Raw genomic sequence first — 20,108 nt, 5'->3', positions numbered from 1 at the left:
TCTAATAAATATAATTCTTATTAAAATTAATTCTAAGTATTAATTTAATTAATCAAATATAATTTATATTTAAAATTAACTTGAAGTATTTTTTAATTAATCAACTTAATTTTCTTATATTTATTGTATTTTTAATTTACATTTAATTAATAAAATTATTTTTCTTACATTTATTGTATTTTTTAATTTATCATTATGTATTAAAATTAAACACCTATAAAATTAAAAGTCTTAAATATAAATATTTTATTTGTATTTTTAAATTTTAATTAATTTATTTCAATATTAAATTTACTGTTATAATAATTATAACTGCATAAATATAATAAATTCATGATTTTTATTAGAATACATAAACATAAACATAAATATAAATATTTTTATTAGAATACATAAATATAAATATAATTATTTCATAATATTTAAATCATTAAATAGTAATACTTTATATTAAAGTGTGGGATCCGCTAGCGAAAATGTGCCGTTTGGTAGTGCATTGGCCTCCAGCGGATCGCTTAGCGGATCCGCTGTGGCCACCGCCCTGCCAAACAGGCAGAAAGTTTATTTCTGTTTTAATTTATTTCTTAAAATAATTTTTTAATTTGATGCAAAAATATAGCAAAACATAAAGATATGTATATATATATATTTCATTTGTGTTTAATTTATTTCTAAAATAGATTTTTTATTCGATGCAAAATATAACAAATTTTGAGTTGGAAAATAAAATTGTCAGAGAAAATCCAGTTAGAAACTCGGTAAGTTTGGCGCGCAGGATTGCCTTCTGAGACTCGTGCACCTCACGTGCGACCCTTTCTCGGTATGGAAATGCTCATGCTTTTCTTTTTAGGGTTTAATAAAACCCTCTCACGAAGCGAGAGAGAGAGACAGCGATAGAGACAGAGAGAGTAATTGCGGTCGCATTGGAAAATGGCTTTCTGGGGTTCGTTTCACTCACTGTATTTCATTTTTGTATATAAGAAAGGAGAGATTTTGATACCATTTTTGTGCTTTGTGCATAGACGCATATGTATCTGTCTGTTCATGTTTTGGTCGATGTAATTGAATTATTATTGAAGTATTTGATTTCGGTTTTGATTTATATATAAATTAATTCAACTGTGTTAATCTTCCAGGAGTCGAGTTGAAACCAGGAAGGCCTTTTACTCACTCGTCCAACACAGCAAAAGGAAGACTCCACATTTCCCAGGTAATAGTTATTGGTTACAACTTCACAAGCAATTTAGGTTTTTCTGAATTGGAGTTTTTATGGGTTGTTTTTTTTCTTATGCTTTTATGGATTCAAGTACTTGAGGTTTTAAGCATGGGTTTTCATGGATTCATTTGTTAACACTTACAATGTTATTTTTAGGCGACTTTGGGAATTGGCTCTGCCACTGCGAAAAGTGTGGTCCAATGTAATGTAGGGAACAGGAGCCCTGTTTTCTTGTGCTCTTTATTTCCTGAGAAGTTGGAGTCTTCCCAATTGAACTTGGAGTTTGATGAGGCTGATGATGTTGTGTTATCAGTTCTTGGCCCTCGAAGTGTTCACCTCACGGGTTACTATCTTGTTGGTGGTCGTCATTTTTATCCAAATGATGAATCGTATCCTTTTGAATGTTAAATCATAGGATCAACTGACTAACTAACTGGTACTATATGCATAATTACGTTGGTTTCTGAGAGTTAGACAAAGTTAATGATTGGCTTTTCATGGAACTTTATGATATAATCATGGGAACCAATGAATAATATGTATATGCTCGTGTTGGCGTCAGGCTTTATGATATATTAAGCACAGTGTTGGTGATCAAAATTATATGATATTCTGTAGGTTTACATTTACCGTATCAAAGAATTTGCCTTATTGTTTTTCTTTTTCCGTTCGGAATTTTCTTGGTCTGTCCTTTACTTATGGCTAGGGAATCCTATGGAGAAGATATTGCAAATACAGCATCAGAAAGATCTAATCATAGCGATGAGGAATATGAGGATAGTTTTATCGATGATGCAGAACCAGAAGTCTTTTCAGCTTCTCCTGTTTCCAGTAGTGGAGGTTTGTTCCAGGCTTTACATGTTTCTTTTTCTTGATCTTGTGTGAATTATGGGACTGTGAAGCTATGATGTCAGCCCAACAGCCCTCTATTGCTACTTGTACGTGGAAAATATCCACTTCGGTGTTGTTTGTTAATCAATCATGTAGTTTGACTTCCTATTAATATTTGAAGAACCACAAATCTCACATGCTAGTACATTTCAGTGAGCTTGAGGATTTGTGTTTGTTTCACTCCCCCCAGTCAAAAAAGATGTTCTTTGTTTATTGAATTTCATATGTTAATATGAATATGATTAATTGGATGAGTATAGGATATACTCTGAATGCATCATGATTCAACCGAAGCATTTTACACGCATTAATGTTGATGCATTTGTATATCATAGTCATATTTAGCAACTCCCATTCATCTGTTTTCTGAGGCTTCGACATATAATTTAACCTCTATCTAAGACTAAGCTAGCCAGGGGGGAATACGGAAAAACAACTCCATTTTCACAATTTTATGAAAACTAGTAAGATTTTGTTGGTTCAAGATTCTATGACAAATACATCTGAACTAGAATTCCACACCTCACCTATCCATTTCATTGTAAAATTTAATGTATTAACTAGTCATCTCCGTTTACCAAATTGACTCTGTATATGGCATATGCCCAACTATTATGTTTAGAGTCCTAGACTAAATAGTTTGTATCTGATTGAATCAAAATCCATTTTTGTTTTATGGGATAAGTTACACTCACTGTCATTCCAATGTAGCAGAATTGAGTTTTGTATTGCTCGTACTGGTAAATTTTTCTCGTATTGTCGAATTAGCAGCATTGTTCATATCATATCAGTCGTTTGAGAATTATTTCAGCTCACGTGTTTGCTTTACAATTTTGGCGGTTTTGTTTCCAGCAAGTGAGGAGCAGATAAAACATAAGCAGCATAAAAATAGGCACAGACGACTTAGGAAGAAGTACAGATTAAGGGAATCTGATGAAGACAATAGTTCAGAAGAGAAACTAATTCCTAGCAATGCTGGTGTAGCAATATTGGACAGTGAAGATGAGGACAAGTTACCAATTGCCTCTCTTGGTAATAATAAGTGTGCTTCAAAGAGAACACAATCAGGAGCAGAAGGAAAAGCTGACATCAGCAAGAAGACCTGTGGTGATGGCAAAAGTATCACAGTACCAGAAAGAAAAGATGATACCGGTGTAGATGATGACCCTGAAAAAAGGTAAGATACTCTATAACTATTATTTGTATGAAAACCCATGGATATGTTTTCGCGTCTAAAGTTTTCAATAAATAAAATTTGTTAGTTCTTCTTTTCCAATAAAAAACCAAAGAACTAATCAATTTTCTTATGCTTTTCTGTATTACAGTGGCAAACCAACCATATTTCAGGGCAAATATTTGATGCATGCACAAAAGTAAATTGGCATAAATTTGTTTTTGCCAAATTACAATAATCTACTAGGAAGAATATATAACATATAAGAATTTATATTATGCACCCATTGCTATTGATGATCATCCATAAGCCTTCTTCTATTTTATGGCTTTCTCCCCTATTTATATTGATTGCTTGTAATCCTTTCGTTAGTATTTCTCTTGATCCTTGGGTGGTTCTTCTATGTTATGGTCAAGCAGGAGCAGCCAAGATGACCTCTATCAGTTTGTGCAACGTTCTGATGGAATTGGTTCTGAAGATGGTGCAGGGATAAATAAGAAAAAGAAAGAGCATAGCAAAAAGGGAAAACCTCTAGAAGTTGATCGCAAAGAAGATTTTTTCTTTGGTATGATTATCAAAGAAGACAAATCTAAAAAACATGACACAGATCATGAAAAGTTCAGCCAATTGCCTTTGACTAATGAAGAGGACATGAAAACTGCCAATTATAAGTGGGTGTTGCTGCTTTCTTATTTTACAAGTTATAGCAAGCATGTTGCCTGTGCGTAGATATATGTTGATTGTAGTCCGGTGGTGGTCTTGTTGTACTTCACAGAACTAGCAACAATATATTTTCTTTAATTGGTCCTCTTAAATATGAAATCAGAATCTATATTGCTCTGTGCTATGCATATCATATAAAATCAGAAAATATATATGCTTTCAACCCCGTGTCTATCAGATAAAAAGTAAATCAAAATCTCATGTACTTTGATGCTCCGTTTGCTTTTTTGGGGTTGGGTTATGGGTGTAAACTAGTAATGTTGTCTCTTGGTAAGTACCCACCCCTTCATGAGTACGAGCGAAGGAAAACTCCATACATCATGTGCATTTTGAGTTCAAAATTTCTGATGTATGCTTTGAACTAATATCTTGAAACTTAAAATGATTTTAAATGCCTGAATTGGAAAGAAAGCACAATAACTGGAGCTAAGGTGATGTACAAAGAGAAGGAAAGACATTTACTGTTGAAAACAAAGGCCTTTTAGTGATAGCAAAAGTTAAAACAGAGGAAGAGAAGTAAGTGATAGGGGTGGCATCCCAATGTCTAGTTCATAAAATTTCATCAAAATAGCAATGATTCCATTGGTAACACTTGTATGCTTTTCTTATGTTTCTGTGTGTATATTTCTAAACTTGTACTTTGATTCCATGAAATTCCCCCGCACCTCCCTTCCTTTCTGTGTTCTAATGTCGTTTCTAAGTTTTGTTCAAATGGAAAGTTTCCCTGAGAACTTAATATCTTGATCCTTTTTCCTGTTCATCTTATCTGTACTTGCAGGGGAGCAAAACTGTCACATGCCTCACTGCCTTCTACTGAAGTGGACCATGCACAGCCAAAGAAAAGCAAAGTACGGCGAAAGGAGAAGGATCGAGTTGATAATGATTGTCATGACAATGTTGTTAAACAGAATCATATTCAGTCAAATAAGGTGGAGGCTGGCAGTGGAAGCATGGATCTGCCAGCGAGAAATGATAAGACCAAGAGCCAAATCAATGATGAGTTAATAATGTTTCTCTAGATCTTTATTTTTCCCCATTTTAGTTTATATGTAAACTTTGTTTCGTTTATTTATGCTTGTATAAATGTTTATTAGCATTCCTTAATTATGTATGTTATGGGATATGCGCTGACAGGGGAACTGAGTTGGCACCAGACTCCTTGTTGCCTACTATGGACGTGAGCCCAGGAAATGGTGCGAAGCTAAAGCGGAAGAGGAAAGAGCGGGAATCAGACAAAACTTCTGAAATTGAAAGCACTTGCAATGCCCGTAAGGAAAATGGAGCCCAGACTGGCAACATTAGCCTGAGTCCTTCTCTGACAGACAAACAAAATCAGTAAGTACTGTTTTTTTTAGATTTTTTATTCATTTTTTGCGCACAACACATTTGCCTATGCACGTGCAATTGATGTACAGAAAAAAGAGACGTATATGGTAATGTTTTCCTGATTTCTTATTCTTACACAAGCCTTCTGTGGTGCTGGGAAGAGATTTATTTTGGGTCCTTTTATATAATTACATCCTACTTGTGGCATGAAAAGAAGATCAAGGCAGAATGCATAAAATTTGATTTCCCTTTGAAGAAAGATTTATGTGTATTTTATTATGGTAATACAATATGATTTTATCAACTGTTAGGAATCTGTACGAGAAAAACTAACCTCAGTATCTATATTTGATCTTGTTAGTAAATTTTCAAACCTGTGGTTATGTAGAAAATTCTACTGCTAATCCTGTTACCCCAAGTGCACACGCAGTTTATATTATTAGATCTGTAATTGCATGATAACTCCAATGTGGATTATTTACAGGACTTCTGGCAATGATGTTGAACAAATTGCTGATATAAATCAATCAGAGGAGAAGAAAAGGAAGAAGAAAAAGAGTAAGAAAAGTCGAGATCATCATGGGAAAGATTTGTTTAGGGAAATACCACCTGTGTCAGTCCACAAGAATGAATCTCTAGTGGACAGTGGGGTTAGCAATACTGAAGACAAGTCATCTAAGCTTAGGACCTTGTCGGGTGGATTAGTGGTTAAAGAAGTAAAAGTAGGGAAAACAGATGGAAAAATTGCTGCTCCAGGGAAGAAGGTGAGTACTCTTTAAGAGCAGCGTTTATTCTCCATATTTATTTTTGATTTATGCATTCAACTCAAAGTGTTGAGCAGGAGTACCACATGAATTTAATCCATTTTTCGTCATCAAATTGTTGATTAGTACTGTTCTTTATTTCGCTTAGGTGTGTGAATGAAGCTTCACATTGTACTAATACCCTTTTATTGAACACTTAAATCATAACAAATTTGAAAACAATATATAAAATTTTGTTTTTAAGTAGTTTGTGTTTTGTTTCAGATCAGTATACACTACACTGGCAAGTTGAAGAATGGACAAATATTTGACTCAAATGTTGAGGGAAAGCCTTTGAAGTTTCGTCTCGGTAGTATGCTATAGTACGACTACTTGGTTTTTAAAATTTTCAAGATTGCTACTGCCTGAATGCATGTATTGTGCTGTTGCAGGTGGAGGAGAAGTAATAGAGGGTTTGAATATTGGTCTTGAGGGTATCAACTTTGAAACTTATTTTCTTCTCTTTCCAATGAAATGCCGTATAATTATGCCTTTTTTGTGATACATTCTTTACGCATGATTCTAGGTATGCATGTTGGTGGCAAGAGAAGACTTGAAATTCCGCCAACAATGGGGTAAGTGATATTTTTATGCATTGAAGTGCTTATTCTGCGTGACAATGAATCTATATGTATCGTGTAAAACTCGTAAAAAACTTTTGGAATTTTATGCTATTCATTGGTGTGACTTGATGCTTTTGATGCAGTTATGGCAGTGAAGGAGATGGTGATAATGTTCCTCCTGATGCATGGCTTGAATACGATGTTGAGTTGGTTAGAGTCCATTAGCTTGCAGGGCAGTTAAAGGCTCCTTTTGGGCTTGTTTTACATGAAAAGCTCCAAATTTGTGCTCTATATTAGATAAAAATGAGTTCTTTTCTTGTTTTTTTCTCTTTGAACTGGTTGTAAAAAGGTTTCTAGTCCAGACTGCCCAGTATACTCCATCAGATGGCAATGGCAATTTGGTTTTATGGAAGAATTTACCTTTTAAAAGCATGAAATACAGGTGGTTTAAGCAAGATCTCTTTTCTTACAAAAAAATGAATTCACTTGTTCAAAGTCCGACTCTCACGGTATTAGAAGAGAATATATAAAGTAGATTCATTTTCCTCATCAATCCACAATCTGGCAAACAGCCTTCTTCCCCTTCTTCTACCAGGCACTAGGCAGTAGGAAAGATCACACGAGAAGAATGACAAATCAAGAATTTTCTCTCTACAAACTACAAACTTAAACAGACGGCTCCAAAGTACTTGAGCAATCAATCAAACATGCATATGAATAACCAAGGAATCAAGTGAAGACAAGACAAAAAGGCAATGGTGCTTTCCCCTCCGAACTTATAATGGAAATCATAGTAAAAAATAAAATTAGATTGAATTCTCAAAATTTTTAAATAATTTAAGAGGATAAAAAAGAAGAAGAGGATATGAACACCAAATATGTTCTCGTTCCTTATGCAATCACAATAAAGGTCTGTCAGTATAAAAATGAGTTAGAAACTGTAAACAAGGCTTCACTGAGGACATACCACAGATTATTCAAGGTCATAAACAAACTGTCTGCCAAGGCCTTGGCATAAAATCACCAAAAAATTTGGATATACTTTGACTTCCCCCCACCAGTTTGTTATTAGAGTAGTCCCACAGAACTGAAATGAATGAATCTGGAGTCGGTAAATCTCCAGGAGAAAATTCACTGGCTAAGAGTGAACTTGCGCAAGGGTCATATCATTGTGGTGATTGCCATCATCATGTATGTTGTTGTCGTCATTCAACCAAAGAGACTTCAAATGCTTGGCAATCCCAAATAGTGACAACGTGATCTCATCCGTAAGCATGTGAGACTGATATCCAGCCACAAACTCACAAACTTTACCATCCACTTCAATTAAACTACACCCCGGTATCTTCCTTACTTTCTTCTCTTCCATCCCTTCCCTTACTTTCATCACATCCTCCCATTGATCAGCAGATGCATACATATTAGAAAGGAGAACATGTACCCCACAAGGGTCATGACTCCGCTGCTCTAAGCTCTCAACTATTTCTTTGCCCAAATCAAAGACGCCATGAACTCTACATGCATTAAGCAATGCACCCAACACATAGGAGTCTGGCTCCATGGGCATCTCTATCAACAACTTCTTAGCCTCCTCTATCCTCCCTGCTCTGCCCAAGAGATCCATCAAACAGCCATAGTGCTGGACTCCTGGATCGATTCCATAAACTTGACTCATACTTTCAAAGATTCTCCACCCTTCAGTCACCAGCCCCATTCGACTACAAGCATTTAGTACACAAATAAAAGTAACTTCATTAGGTCTAACCCCTTCATTATCCATCCTAGCAAACAACTTAATAGCCCTTGCACTTTGCCCATGATTGGCAAGGCCTGAGATCAAAGAAGTAAAGGCGAAGACATCCCTCTTCGGCATCTTGTTAAACACGCGACAAGCAGTGTCAATCCACCCACACTTAGCATACATTTCGATAAGTGCAGTTCCCAAGACTCTATCCAACTCCAGTCCATTTCTATCAACGTAAGCATGTATCCACCTACCTTGATCTAACGTGCCCAGAGAAGCGCAGGCAGTAAGCCCTCCCACAATGCTTGAGTGGCTAGGTCGAAACCCCGAAATCTGCATAACATTGAAAAGCTCCAGAGCCTCTTCAAATAACCCAACTTGCACATACCCATTAATCATTGCACTCCATGAAACTGTATTCTTCTCCGGCATCTGATCAAACATTTCGCGTGCGGTATCAATTCGGTCAGCTTTTACATACCCATTAATCAGAGCAGTCCACGTGATTACGTCCCGATTAGAACTCACATCAAACAGTTTCCGAGCAAGGTCCACGGAGTCACAAGTTGCATACAAATGAATCAACCCGTTTTGCACAAAATCATACTGCTCCCACCCCAACCTAATAGCTTGGGCATGGAAACTGAAACCCAATATCAAATCAGAGAGCTCAGCACAAGCTCTGAGGATAAAAGAGAAGGTGTAGTTGTTGGGCAAGAATCCACTCTCGAGCATTTCCCTATATAGAGAGATGGCCATCGTGGGTTGGTTTTTCTCAGAGAAACCTCTGATGATGGTGTTCCAAATGAAGGCGGTCCGGTGGGGTAAACGAAGAAAAAGCTGAAAAGCATGGGAGAGATCGCCGCCGTCGTGAATTGCACAAAAAGCTACAACCTTTCCGGCGGCGTAAGGGTCCAAAATGGTACCTGAAACCGTGAGGTGCGACTGAATTTGCTTGACCTGAGCAATAGTGAGGCATTGGCTTAGCAGTGTGAGAGTTCTCTGGCTTGATTTCAAATATTTGGACGCAAACGTTGAACCCAACATGCCAATAAATCAAAGTCTGGCATCTCTGTAAATATATGAGCATCCGTGCAATGTCTATGTATTAACATTTTAATTATTTTTTGTATTAAATTTAAATATTTATTAATTTCAAAGTAATATAATAATTTCAGGACCTCCCATTTACACTACACTAAGAGTTAACGGGTCAGCTCACCATTTCAATCCACGAGTCAATACAAGTTGTTTCACCAAGTATGCTATACAGATCACAAGATCCTGGGTTTGAATGGTCTCAGTATCACCACTACTACTTGCTAAAGAGTGTGGTCTTCATGATATTGGGCCTGAAGCTTCTCTTCATCTTTCTGCCAATACATTATTTGACAACTATTCCTCTTTTGTTAAGCATTGGGTACACAGAAGGGGCTGTTTCGCAAATGTAAATTTTGCTTGATTGACTGGGAAAGATTGTATGGTGAATTTCAGGTCATCTTTGCTCTAAAAATGAAGAACGCCCGTAGAGGTATACCTCAGAGAGGAAAATACCTTTGCATGCAAAAAGCATCCACAATATTGTTTGAATACATATTCAATGGATAGAAGGCAACTAGGGAAAACCATTTCACTTCAGATACATTTTTCTCTTTAAGGAGGCAATATGACCAACAAAAGGATTGAGAAAAATGGAGAACTCAAACAGCAGCACAGATAAAAGTGCTTAAATTCAGTGCGAAAAGTTCACATTTGATTGAAATGCCCACATAATTTAGTCTTTTGACCCAAGTACTGAACCTACGCCTACTTTTATCCGTAATAACAGTCAAATTCATCGACGAATAACAGTTTACGCAGAGCAACAAGTAGTAGCTAAACAGAGAAAAGTTCATACTAGAATGCATTTAAAAGGGATGTTGATAATATATTCACTCTCTGGAAATTGACAACATGCCGAAGGGAAGGGCATCGAAGGCACCTCGAGTAGTCAGTACTCAATTGAGCCAGGGAGATGGTCTCGAGCACTGGCACCGCTGTTGTTAATTCTCTGGCCTCCATTTGGGTTGAAGGAATCCACCCCTTGCTCACCCAAATTCTGCACATCCTCTGGCGATAGTATCTTGATATACCAGACATTATTCACAAATGCCCTGCACATTGGGTCATTTTAATTAGTTCCAAAACGTCAAAAAGGGTATAAATAACCCATTAAATGGATCATTTGGTGGTTCTTTGACAAAAAATGAGTTAACAGCATGCAAAGACACATCATAGAAACAAGACCGTGCAACCTTGAAGTAACATCAACTGGTACACATTCAAATAACAAGAACTGATTATCATGCAAGGAAGAAGAGGGTAAGAAATAATACGCAGATCGGTTAGTTAAACAGTTTAATGAAAATGGAGTATTATTTTAATGAATCCTTACTCCCACGGGTCGTCTCCAAGGAGAAGTATGTCATTCTCCCTGTCAACAAATACAAGCTGCCAGCCTGATCTACGAGGGTCGTCCAATTTCCCCTCAATTCCAAACATCTGAGCCAGTTCTTCTCGCAGCTGGTTATAGCTGCTGAACCGGGAGATGTCTAGAGAACGCCCAACTGATCCTGATTTGTAAACCTGCACAACAATACAGACAATCTCATCCATCGATTATAACTAGTAATAGCAAAAGCATAAACACAGTCCTAAATGCCAGCAACCCACACCTTGACAAATGTTCGGTTCAGGATTGATGGGTCAACTTGCCCTGCACTTTGCAACAACTCAGAAGAGTCTTGCACGCAACCATATAAGGAACCCTGAAACCCAGGATCTCCTAATGGCATTGCGGATGCACCGGCAGCGATTGAAGAAGTAGCATATCCGGGCACTTTGGTGGCGAATAAGAGTCCAGGAGAATCAATATTTACATCAAAAGAGGCAGAGCTCTGGGTATCTGAGTTAGTGTTGTCTGAATGCAACAAAGCAGCTCTCTCAGCCAAAGATGGTTGGAGTGACGTTGAGTTCGAAGAAGCGTTAATTTGTGGATGTGGATACTTAGGAACCCAGGATTGCTGTTCAGGCAGTACAGAATGAGCGGCTCTGGAAAAATTTAAAAGACCGCCTCCAACTTCAGGACACATTGAACTGAGCATGTTTTGCATAGGACCAACGGATTCTGTAAACTTTGTACTCGAGTCAATAAAATCTGCTTTTGAAAATGAAGGAGAGGGCACATCTGAAAGTTTTCTCTGGAGTTGATTGCCTTCAAGCATATCATGATATGTATGTTGTTGCCGCTGCACATGTTCTTCTGGCTGGTTATTGAACGGTTGCTGCAGGAAGTGCCGAGGCAGGTTCTCACTTGAAATTTGGGATTGCACTTGAAGGATATTATCAGGCATGGACTGTGGAATTGCTTGCTGCCGCTGTAGCTGCTGGAGCTGTAACACTGGATTCTGGCTTGCTGAAGGTTGCAAGTATTGAAACTGCAAAAATTGCTGTCTCGGGGAATTTATGCTTCCCAGATTTTGCAAATTAGCTGCTAACATGGCTTGATATTGTTGACTATTATCACTCCCTAGCAATGTTGGATCTAGCCTCTGTTGCATCCATGGCATCATACCGAGGGTTTGGCTATCCATGGAGGGTAGACCTTGGTCCCCAGGTCCTCCCTTTAGCCACATTAAGCCATTAGTTGCTTCATCCCTGCTATCTGCAACAAAAAATAGGGCAAACAGAAAAGGCATCAATAATTTTGCCTAAAAACTGTTGGATTGGATATGAGACTGAAATGTTTCAAAAAAATTATGTCAGATCAATCTCATTTAGTTAACTGATAGCCAAGCATTCAATATTAGTTGTGCAGTTCAATGCTATCAAATAATAGCAAAGTTAGCCCAGTGACTTCAGCTTCACATACCCAAAAAAACATCCGCTAATTAGTCCTAAAACCCCATGACTCGAAAAGTACAAAATCCAGCTTGTTTTCTGAAGGAATATTATACAATTTAAACGAGCAAATACCTTGCAGAGCTGAGAATGCTGGATGCCAAGGTCGTTTGAATCTGAGAGGAAATAATGATGGGTACATGGGGAAAGTTGTTAAGGGCTCAATCTCCCATAATGATACCCTTGGCTGCTTTTCACCAGCTGTTGACTCGTCCCAACCAACCTACACGTAAATGTGAATTGAGTGCACCGCAAGAGAGTAGCATATAAATTTCAAAATGAAATGATATAAAGATTTTTGTTAGAGCAACAGAAATAATAATTGAACAGCTAAAAATAATCAAAAACTCTATATATCCCTAGCAATTTCTTCCATAACCGGCCATAACAGTATTACGTTATGTAATTACATTGAATTTCGTTATTACGTTGTCTAATTACATGTTATGGCTGATTATGGCTTAATTTGTTAGGGATACGTAGAGCTCCCGAAAAATAATTTGCTCTAGCAAATAGAAAGGGGAGCCGAAGATTTTTGGATGAGAACCAAAAGAATTTTACACCAGCCCTGTGCCATAGTAAAAAGCAATTCTTCAGATATTCAATGTACCATTTTCATGAACAAGGGTATATGAAACTAATAGAATAATGGTCACATTACACAGAATCGAGAAGAATTAGGACAGAAAATACTGCATATGCATAGCTAAGCCCAGTATTAATGTTATCCCTCTAATGTTCCTCGGAATTACAAAGTTGTATGAAACACCATAGAATATATTTGACAAGAGAAGGAAAAGTAAGGTGACTCACAGAGGCAATCCATAATTATAGTAGTAATATAATTAACAAAGAAAGTTCCAATAGTACCTTTTATAGAGCAAAGATTCAAGTAATATACTTGAAAACATTAAATAAAAATTTAACGGTCGCTCACTCTCATCTCTTTTCTCAATTGTTCTTTTAAGGGCCAATGGGTGATGAGAAAGAATGACTGGGGCTGAACAGGAAGAGTGTGTTTCTCTTGATCTTCTCAAGAAGAAAATGGCAGAGTTTGCCAAGGAAAGGGACTGGGATCAATTTCACAGCCCAAGGAACCAGCTTTTGGCTCTCGTGGGTGAAGTTGGGGAATTATCAGAGATATTCCAGTGGAAAGGAGATGTACCAAAAGGACTACCAGATTGGAAAGAAGAGGAGAAAGTTCACTTGGGTGAGGAGTTATCAGATGTGCTGCTTTACCTTGTCAGGCTCTTGATATCTGTGGTATTGATTTGGGCAAAGCTGCTCTCCGTAAAGTTGAACTTAATGCCCTCAAATACCCAGTTGGCATCTGCAAAGGCTCTTCAAAGAAATACAATGCCATTAACGAGGGAGAGGGAGACTGAGACTAATCTAATCTCTCATGTATGGGTCTGGTAATGTGCATAAAGAATATATGAATGGGAGTTTTAGTGGTCTTAGATAGAAGAATGAATCAAGTAGGATGATGGGTTTTCCTAGTATGGATTTGGCATTTATTGTCAAGGATTAGACGTTTTGTATATTTTTTGTTGGGTATTGTGTCATCTGAATCAAATCCCTCTGACAAGTATGGGATATGGCACTGTTGATATATCATAACTATTTTGCTTTCCTCAAAATAAAAATCTAACAGTGACCCTTAGGCCTTAACGTACTACTATTTCCTCAAGAAAGCTAATCAAATCCCCAATTTCACCTGCCCTTCTCCCTGCTGTTAAACACATTTCCTAAGGAATATATGTGAACAAAAGAAAAAATATGAAACAAGATATTAATCCTCAGCCAACTAATACGTTACATGTATGGCTGGCAAACTTTTTGCTCTGAATCATAGACAATGAAATGTGTACTAACACTACGGTTAGTAAACCAGAGTACAATCGCTAAATCAAGTTACCTTGACAGATCGCCAATGTGAACTCGGCCAACGAACAGGATCCAGATCACTAATGCCTGTTATTGTACCCATGTACCTGGACAAGACAAACCCACCAAGATAAGCACACTGCACAACCATAGAAATGCATATGGCACTACAATGTGTGATATACAGGCAACACTGTCCCGCCAACTTGATCTCTGAGAAGTAATTGTATTTATAGACATTCATTGACGCTCTACCCTTACAGATAACATCTCCCACGCTCGAATCAAAGGTAGGCAAAAAAAATCAACTTAACTGTGTTCATTATCTATGTTATCCGCTAGACTAGCAACATCTATTTATGCAGGAGACACCTATCAACGAGAGGCCTAGACGAAAAATGGTACTATTACCCTACCAGATCCGTGAAAAAGAGATACTGGCTCCACGTGTTGGATAAGCTTACTAGCCCCTCTATTAAATTCAACGGTAGTTGATGCACGAGCTGGAGTTATATTCACAAAATATAACGCTCTAATTAAGTGATGAAATGCCTAAGTTTTGTTGTCATGAAGTATATGGATAAGTTGAAAATCTTTAAACAATTATTTAACAGAAACACAACGAGAATATGCACAAACTATCACACTGATGCAAGAAAGTCAAAGAAACAATATTGAAGACTGCCATATCAAGATAATGAATAGTACAGTTAGTTATATCCAGCTATTATACCTTCGAACACTTGATTCTTCCGTCTCAAATAGCATTCGAAAACGCATCCCAACTGAAACACGAGTATGAAATACTGCTTTAACATAGGTTGAGAGGGGTATGACGAACGCTGACGGACTAGCCCTGGATAATAAACATGTTAAAAGAAAAGCTGAACTAACTATTAGAAAAGAAGACATAGAATAGAATTCGCCACCTTGGATTATAAAAAATTGTAAAACAAGTATTAGTTGCAGCAGCATGGGCCGCAGCAGCGAGAAGTCCGATGTGCATGCTATCGCTAGAGATAACAGATGATGGCATCATAGTTTGTGGTCGAGTAGCCCGACGTATTCCTAGCAGAAGCTGATTTTTCTCATTCCTAATAACAAAAAAGGGAATAAGGTAATGATGCTCTATAATAAAGTTGCAGGGCATAAAAATAATTTGGAAAAAGTGTATGGTGGCATATAATATACCATATAAAAAGAACGGAATCTCCGGCAACAAGTCTTTTGGCACTAACAAAAACGCTCCAGCCTGTGGTAAGAAGATGACGTTTGGGCTGTCCTGGACAATGAGAACAAGAACATGTCAGCTTGAATAATTACCTTTCAACCATATAATGTCAGAGATAGTTCCCGCATAGACTAATTTGATTGGGATAAGAAACAAAACATACACACAAGAGTGAATCGAGAGGTCATATTTAAAAATATAGATATAAATTCTACTTAACCAGTAAAACTCTAGAACGTAGAAAACTGCCATTGGAAGATTCCTGATTGTGCTTTAGGTCCGATAAGCCACCAAAAAAGGATATACGCTGTTGGTTTTTTTCGAGAAAGAGCGAAAAGAACTGATTTAGTAAAAAAATGTTAATTTCTCCTGTAAGGACAGTGTTGCAAAGAAGTCTAAAGAGAGAACACGAGAAGAGTCTGTTGAAAGAAAAGGGAAAACAAGGAGAGGCACACAGATTTAGCAGAAAGGGTTTTGGCAACAGGCAACTAAGATAAAAAAAATAATTTACAAATGAGAAGTCAGGCTTTGACGCCCTACTAAAGCAAATTTACCGCTCAAAAACCGTAGAAAGGAAGTCACACCCATATTTTCTTCTTTAGATGAAGAAAGGGTTCTATGAGTAGTTGTGTGCAGCCAGTAAGCAACCTCCATAAAGATCTAAAGAATGGAAAACGCCTATACTAACAATGGCCAAAAAAAGGGGAAGAAATAAACCATTTATAAAAGAGCACAGTTTCCTGAACCCCATTCTCTTGCAAACAAATGAGAAACACCAAGAGACTAATCTGAATATGTTCTAAAAAGCATACATCTATTCTTTACTGAAGTGAGCAAACAAATGCCTGGAAAGACAGAGTTCACCACTCTACCATTGCATGTGAGAAAACAGAAGCACTAAGGATACAGCACATCCCCATCAAATGAAACAAAATGAGAATTAAGGTAAACGAAAGTCATGTCTTCTCTAGAACATTCTTAGCAATCTATCAATATGACATACAAGTAGGTCACAGTGGTAAAGCTGCTTGCATTCAGTATCTTCTCTGCAATGCAAGGTTAATGATACATATATCTACACTTCTTAGAGTCTGCAAGGATGGAGACGCCACCTACTCCATTCAACAAAAGAAAAAGAAAAGGGGAATGCCTGTGTATTGGGTTTAATCTAACAGTGTCAAATTTCCAGTAGAATTACCATTTCAAGCTAATCATTTTCATCTGGAATCACAATTGGCATAAAAGAACAACAAGAAAGGAGAATGCATGTGTATTGGGTTTAATCTAACAGCTTAAAATCTCCAATAAAATCACCATTTCAAGCTAATCATTTTGATCTGGAATCACAATTGGGTTAACAGAACCACAATAATCAGACAGATTTGCTACAGTAATATGCTTTCTTAAGACTTAAATGATGCAAATTTGCACAATACAAGTAACAGATCAATCACGGCAATCCTTACCTCGAAATATGTGCCTAAATTTCCATTCAACATCATGGAGATCCCTTGCAATAAGTTCCTGAGCGGGTGGCTGCATTGAAAAATCCTGCACAGCAAGGCAAGATAGAACAAAAAAAAAAGAACTTTTAGTATCACCACTATTCAAGATTCAACTAGTTTCAAAGGAACATAAGCCACAAAGAGATTACCAGCGGAGGGAACACTTTCTCAGCAGCACGACGAGGGACAGAGAACCCTCCATGCGTGCTAGTATCGCTTGCAGTCAGTGTTTTGCAAAAATAATTGGTGGGCTGCTTGCTTGGCATTCCCAACTCCATGGGAAGGAATGTATCCTTCTGCTCTTGCTGTATGCAAAACAGTGGCAAACCGCTTATATCTCAAATACATAAAAGACATTCACATCAACCATCATTAAAATAAAGATTAGGACACAAGCACATGCTAGATACCTGCGTTAAAGGTTGTAAGGTCATTTGAGCATACACTTCATCTGTTTCAACATCTGCCTGGAATTACATAGATAACATACAAATTTAGCAAGCCAATCTAGCTTCCATTACCCTTGCAATTCAAACAAGAAAAAAACTACATTTTCAGCACAACGAGGAAGAAAAAAGTAGAAAACTTCACTAATTGTATATAACAGAGAAAAACCCACATGCATTGTGATATTGTGGAGTTGGCACATTAACTGGCAAGGCAAGCTCGGGTAATTGGGTATGTGTCCATCAACTTCTTTGTTAGTTGTAGCAGACACCTACAGAATTCATTATGCATTGGAATTGACATCAAAACACATTATATGTTAAGGCCTAAAAGAGGGGGCCAAAAGAAGAGAGTAATAACAACAAATAACAACACCCACAAAAGAACGTTAACTAAAGATCAGTGGAAAAAACCTGCTCGCTGTGGCCCTGAGGGAAGTAGACCACACGGCTCCCTTCCGTCGGTAGGGACACGAGCGGCCCAGCACAAGCATGCCATAGCTCTGAATTCAAACACTTCTTCTCTGTGATTTTCATTCATCGATACAATAATCATTCTCCATCACGATTATATCATGAATATATGCATGTTTACAGAGTACATAGAACTACTGAACATGAAATCGACATAAATATATAAATGTAGATAAAGAAACAACAAAATGGATAAGATGACATTACCTTCATCACCCTGTTGACCCAGTCCTGATGTTGAAAGCTTCATCTCCCTCTCTCACTCGATTTCTTTTCAATTTTTAAAATATTTATTAATACTAACTACTAGTAATTAAAAACCTTATTTAAGAACCCAACTTCTACAACTCTGAGTCAGAACCACCATGATTACACCCAACTGAAACCCATTTTTTCTCAGTTCCCTCATTTAACCCTCCTTCCCTTTTTGCATCCTCTCTCGTTCTCCTCCTTCTTCTTTGAGCAAAACCCAGAAGGCCCAAATCTACTAAGATCGAATAAGATTGACAGGGAGAAGAATTACTGCATCTCCCAGCAAATTAAAGCTCAAAATAGCCATAGAGATCTCCATGGCAGAAGAGTAGCCGAGCCGAGCATCAGCAAGTACGTTTCTTGTCGCAATCCTTCGATTTAGACCGAGTGGTTTGTGCTTTTCAAACTCAGTAAAAGAGTGAGTAAAGGAGAATGAGGTCAGTTTCCTGTAATAGACCCGACCGAGCTGGCCGTGGTAGAGCAGAGAGAAAGAGAGAGAGAATGTGAGGGGTAAGGAAAGTGAGATCTGAACCGTAGGGAGCTCCGTACAAGATGATCTTGACCGTCCATCGGGGTCTGATGTGACAGGAGGCATGTGGCACCATTCTTCAGTGGTCGTTGTCAGAGTACGGTCTTTATGTCCTAAAAGATATTTTTAATATTTATTATCTTTAGATTTTCCATTATTATGCGATCTATTAATTTTCCATTATTTCATAGCCATCTTTATGATTTTCAAAATTCTTACTTAATAAAATTTATGTTTTAATTTTTATAAAGTTGGTCGATTTTAGTCAACAACCCCTCAACTGAGATGGTTAAGACATATACTCAATTTGTTGTAACCTAAGTTCAAGCTCATCCCTCTTACCTACCAAAAAATAGTGATGGGTAAATTCGGCTTCTCCCCATCCAAATTTAAAATCGTATACTAAACAAAATTGAGTCACTATTTTATTTACTATTAAATAATTAGGTCAAAGAGTAGTTTAATTTTTATGAATGAGATGATTTTTCACAGAAGCGGTTCGACGGATGCAACTTGTTGGCACTCGGGGCATTGGGCCCCCGGTGAAATTGTGTAGAACATGCAGTGGCATTGGTAGCTGGGCAAGGAAAAAATGTATCAAGCCCCTAGTGTTTTATTGTAAGGCCTCTAGTGTCCCCGACAATGGCCGAGTGGCCTAGCCATTCTTGCATCCCAGATCCCCTCTTCAAGACTGACTTCAATATAGCATTGACTTATTATTAACTTATATCCCATTTTAGCAGCGCAACTTACAATTACAAAGTTACAAAAGAGAGTTTTCAAAAGAAAATTCGAAGAAAAAATTGAAAGTGGTGGAAATAGCAATAATCCCTAAGAATTCTATTTTACAATCGTGATGAATAAAGATGTAATATTTTATTATTTGATATTATTACTAGTGATTATCTTAACGTCATATAAATAACTAAAACAAAAAAAATCTGGGGTCATTGCCCCTAGATCCCCGCTACTTAACTGTATCCCAGTGACTTCAAATCTTAGATATGCCTTGTCTAAGGTTGTGGCACTAGCAAAAATAATTACACCCCAACTCTCTCGACCAAAGTTTAAGAGTTGAGTCTCCATCACCTTCTCTCTCTATTTATCAAATGGATGAGGATTAAGTGTATATTGTTAAGTTTGTCAAGCCAATCCAACTTTAGGTATTGTCTGCTCTGATTGAAAGGTCTGCGCGATTTTGTTTCTTTATAAAAAAAAAGTATGTAAGTGTTACGAAGACATGTTTATAAATCACATGATTTACTTCTACTAAACCGATGCAAGACATTTATATTCTAAAACTACTCTACATTTGTGGGTTTGAAGAATTCAAAGTCCATCAAGTAAACTATACGGACTAGGGTCCTCGCACTTGTGGGTTGGCCTCTCAATAAGGACGTCAGAA

General features: G+C 37.3%; 3 protein-coding genes and 1 pseudogene across 3 annotated transcripts; 2 read left to right on the top strand and 2 right to left on the bottom strand.

Moving 5' to 3' along the window:
• Positions 1–807: 807 nt before the first annotated feature.
• On the top strand, positions 808–7,145 carry LOC119998323 (peptidyl-prolyl cis-trans isomerase FKBP43-like). Its single transcript, XM_038845626.1, has 13 exons — positions 808–943; positions 1,137–1,210; positions 1,373–1,605; positions 1,923–2,056; positions 2,960–3,284; positions 3,701–3,952; positions 4,783–5,004; positions 5,139–5,339; positions 5,815–6,094; positions 6,359–6,443; positions 6,526–6,567; positions 6,660–6,708; positions 6,840–7,145. Exons 1-13 carry the CDS (start codon positions 931–933, stop codon positions 6,919–6,921), a joined length of 1,992 nt encoding a protein of 663 aa, XP_038701554.1. The 5' UTR covers positions 808–930; the 3' UTR covers positions 6,922–7,145.
• Positions 7,146–7,529: 384 nt separating this feature from the next.
• On the bottom strand, positions 7,530–9,559 carry LOC119998320 (pentatricopeptide repeat-containing protein At5g66520-like). The gene has a single exon (XM_038845621.1). The coding sequence runs from the start codon at positions 9,485–9,487 to the stop codon at positions 7,835–7,837; it is 1,653 nt and encodes a 550-aa protein (XP_038701549.1). The 5' UTR covers positions 9,488–9,559; the 3' UTR covers positions 7,530–7,834.
• A 575-nt stretch (positions 9,560–10,134) lies between these two features.
• Positions 10,135–18,687, bottom strand: LOC119998878 (auxin response factor 8). The gene is made up of 14 exons (XM_038846352.1): positions 18,130–18,687; positions 17,863–17,972; positions 17,622–17,720; positions 17,413–17,469; positions 17,152–17,307; positions 16,964–17,048; positions 15,458–15,548; positions 15,196–15,360; positions 15,000–15,122; positions 14,298–14,373; positions 12,455–12,602; positions 11,155–12,143; positions 10,875–11,065; positions 10,135–10,593 (listed from the first exon to the last, which is right to left on the bottom strand). The coding sequence occupies exons 1-14, from the start codon at positions 18,170–18,172 to the stop codon at positions 10,431–10,433; spliced, it is 2,496 nt and encodes an 831-aa protein (XP_038702280.1). The 5' UTR covers positions 18,173–18,687; the 3' UTR covers positions 10,135–10,430.
• On the top strand, positions 13,312–13,920 carry LOC119998879 (annotated as a pseudogene).
• Positions 18,688–20,108: the final 1,421 nt, after the last annotated feature.

This window comes from Tripterygium wilfordii, chromosome 5 (assembly GCF_013401445.1).
Source record: "Tripterygium wilfordii isolate XIE 37 chromosome 5, ASM1340144v1, whole genome shotgun sequence".
Classification (NCBI taxonomy): Eukaryota; Viridiplantae; Streptophyta; class Magnoliopsida; order Celastrales; family Celastraceae; genus Tripterygium; species Tripterygium wilfordii.
This window is presented reverse-complemented; position numbering and strand designations above follow the sequence as displayed.

Excerpts from the sequence above, each read along its gene's own strand:
- LOC119998320 (XM_038845621.1), bottom strand. The coding sequence starts at position 9,487 with ATGTTGGGTTCAACGTTTGCGTCCAAATATTTGAAATCAAGCCAGAGA.
- LOC119998878 (XM_038846352.1), bottom strand. The coding sequence starts at position 18,172 with ATGAAGCTTTCAACATCAGGACTGGGTCAACAGGGTGATGAAG. Across the intron at positions 15,123-15,195 it reads ACAATTTTTTATAATCCAAG|GGCTAGTCCGTCAGCGTTCG; the intron begins GTGGCGAATTCT and ends TTTATTATCCAG. Across the intron at positions 14,374-14,999 it reads GAAGAATCAAGTGTTCGAAG|GTACATGGGTACAATAACAG; the intron begins GTATAATAGCTG and ends TGTCTTGTCCAG.
- LOC119998323 (XM_038845626.1), top strand. Across the intron at positions 2,057-2,959 it reads TCCTGTTTCCAGTAGTGGAG|CAAGTGAGGAGCAGATAAAA; the intron begins GTTTGTTCCAGG and ends TTTTGTTTCCAG. Across the intron at positions 6,709-6,839 it reads GAAATTCCGCCAACAATGGG|TTATGGCAGTGAAGGAGATG; the intron begins GTAAGTGATATT and ends CTTTTGATGCAG.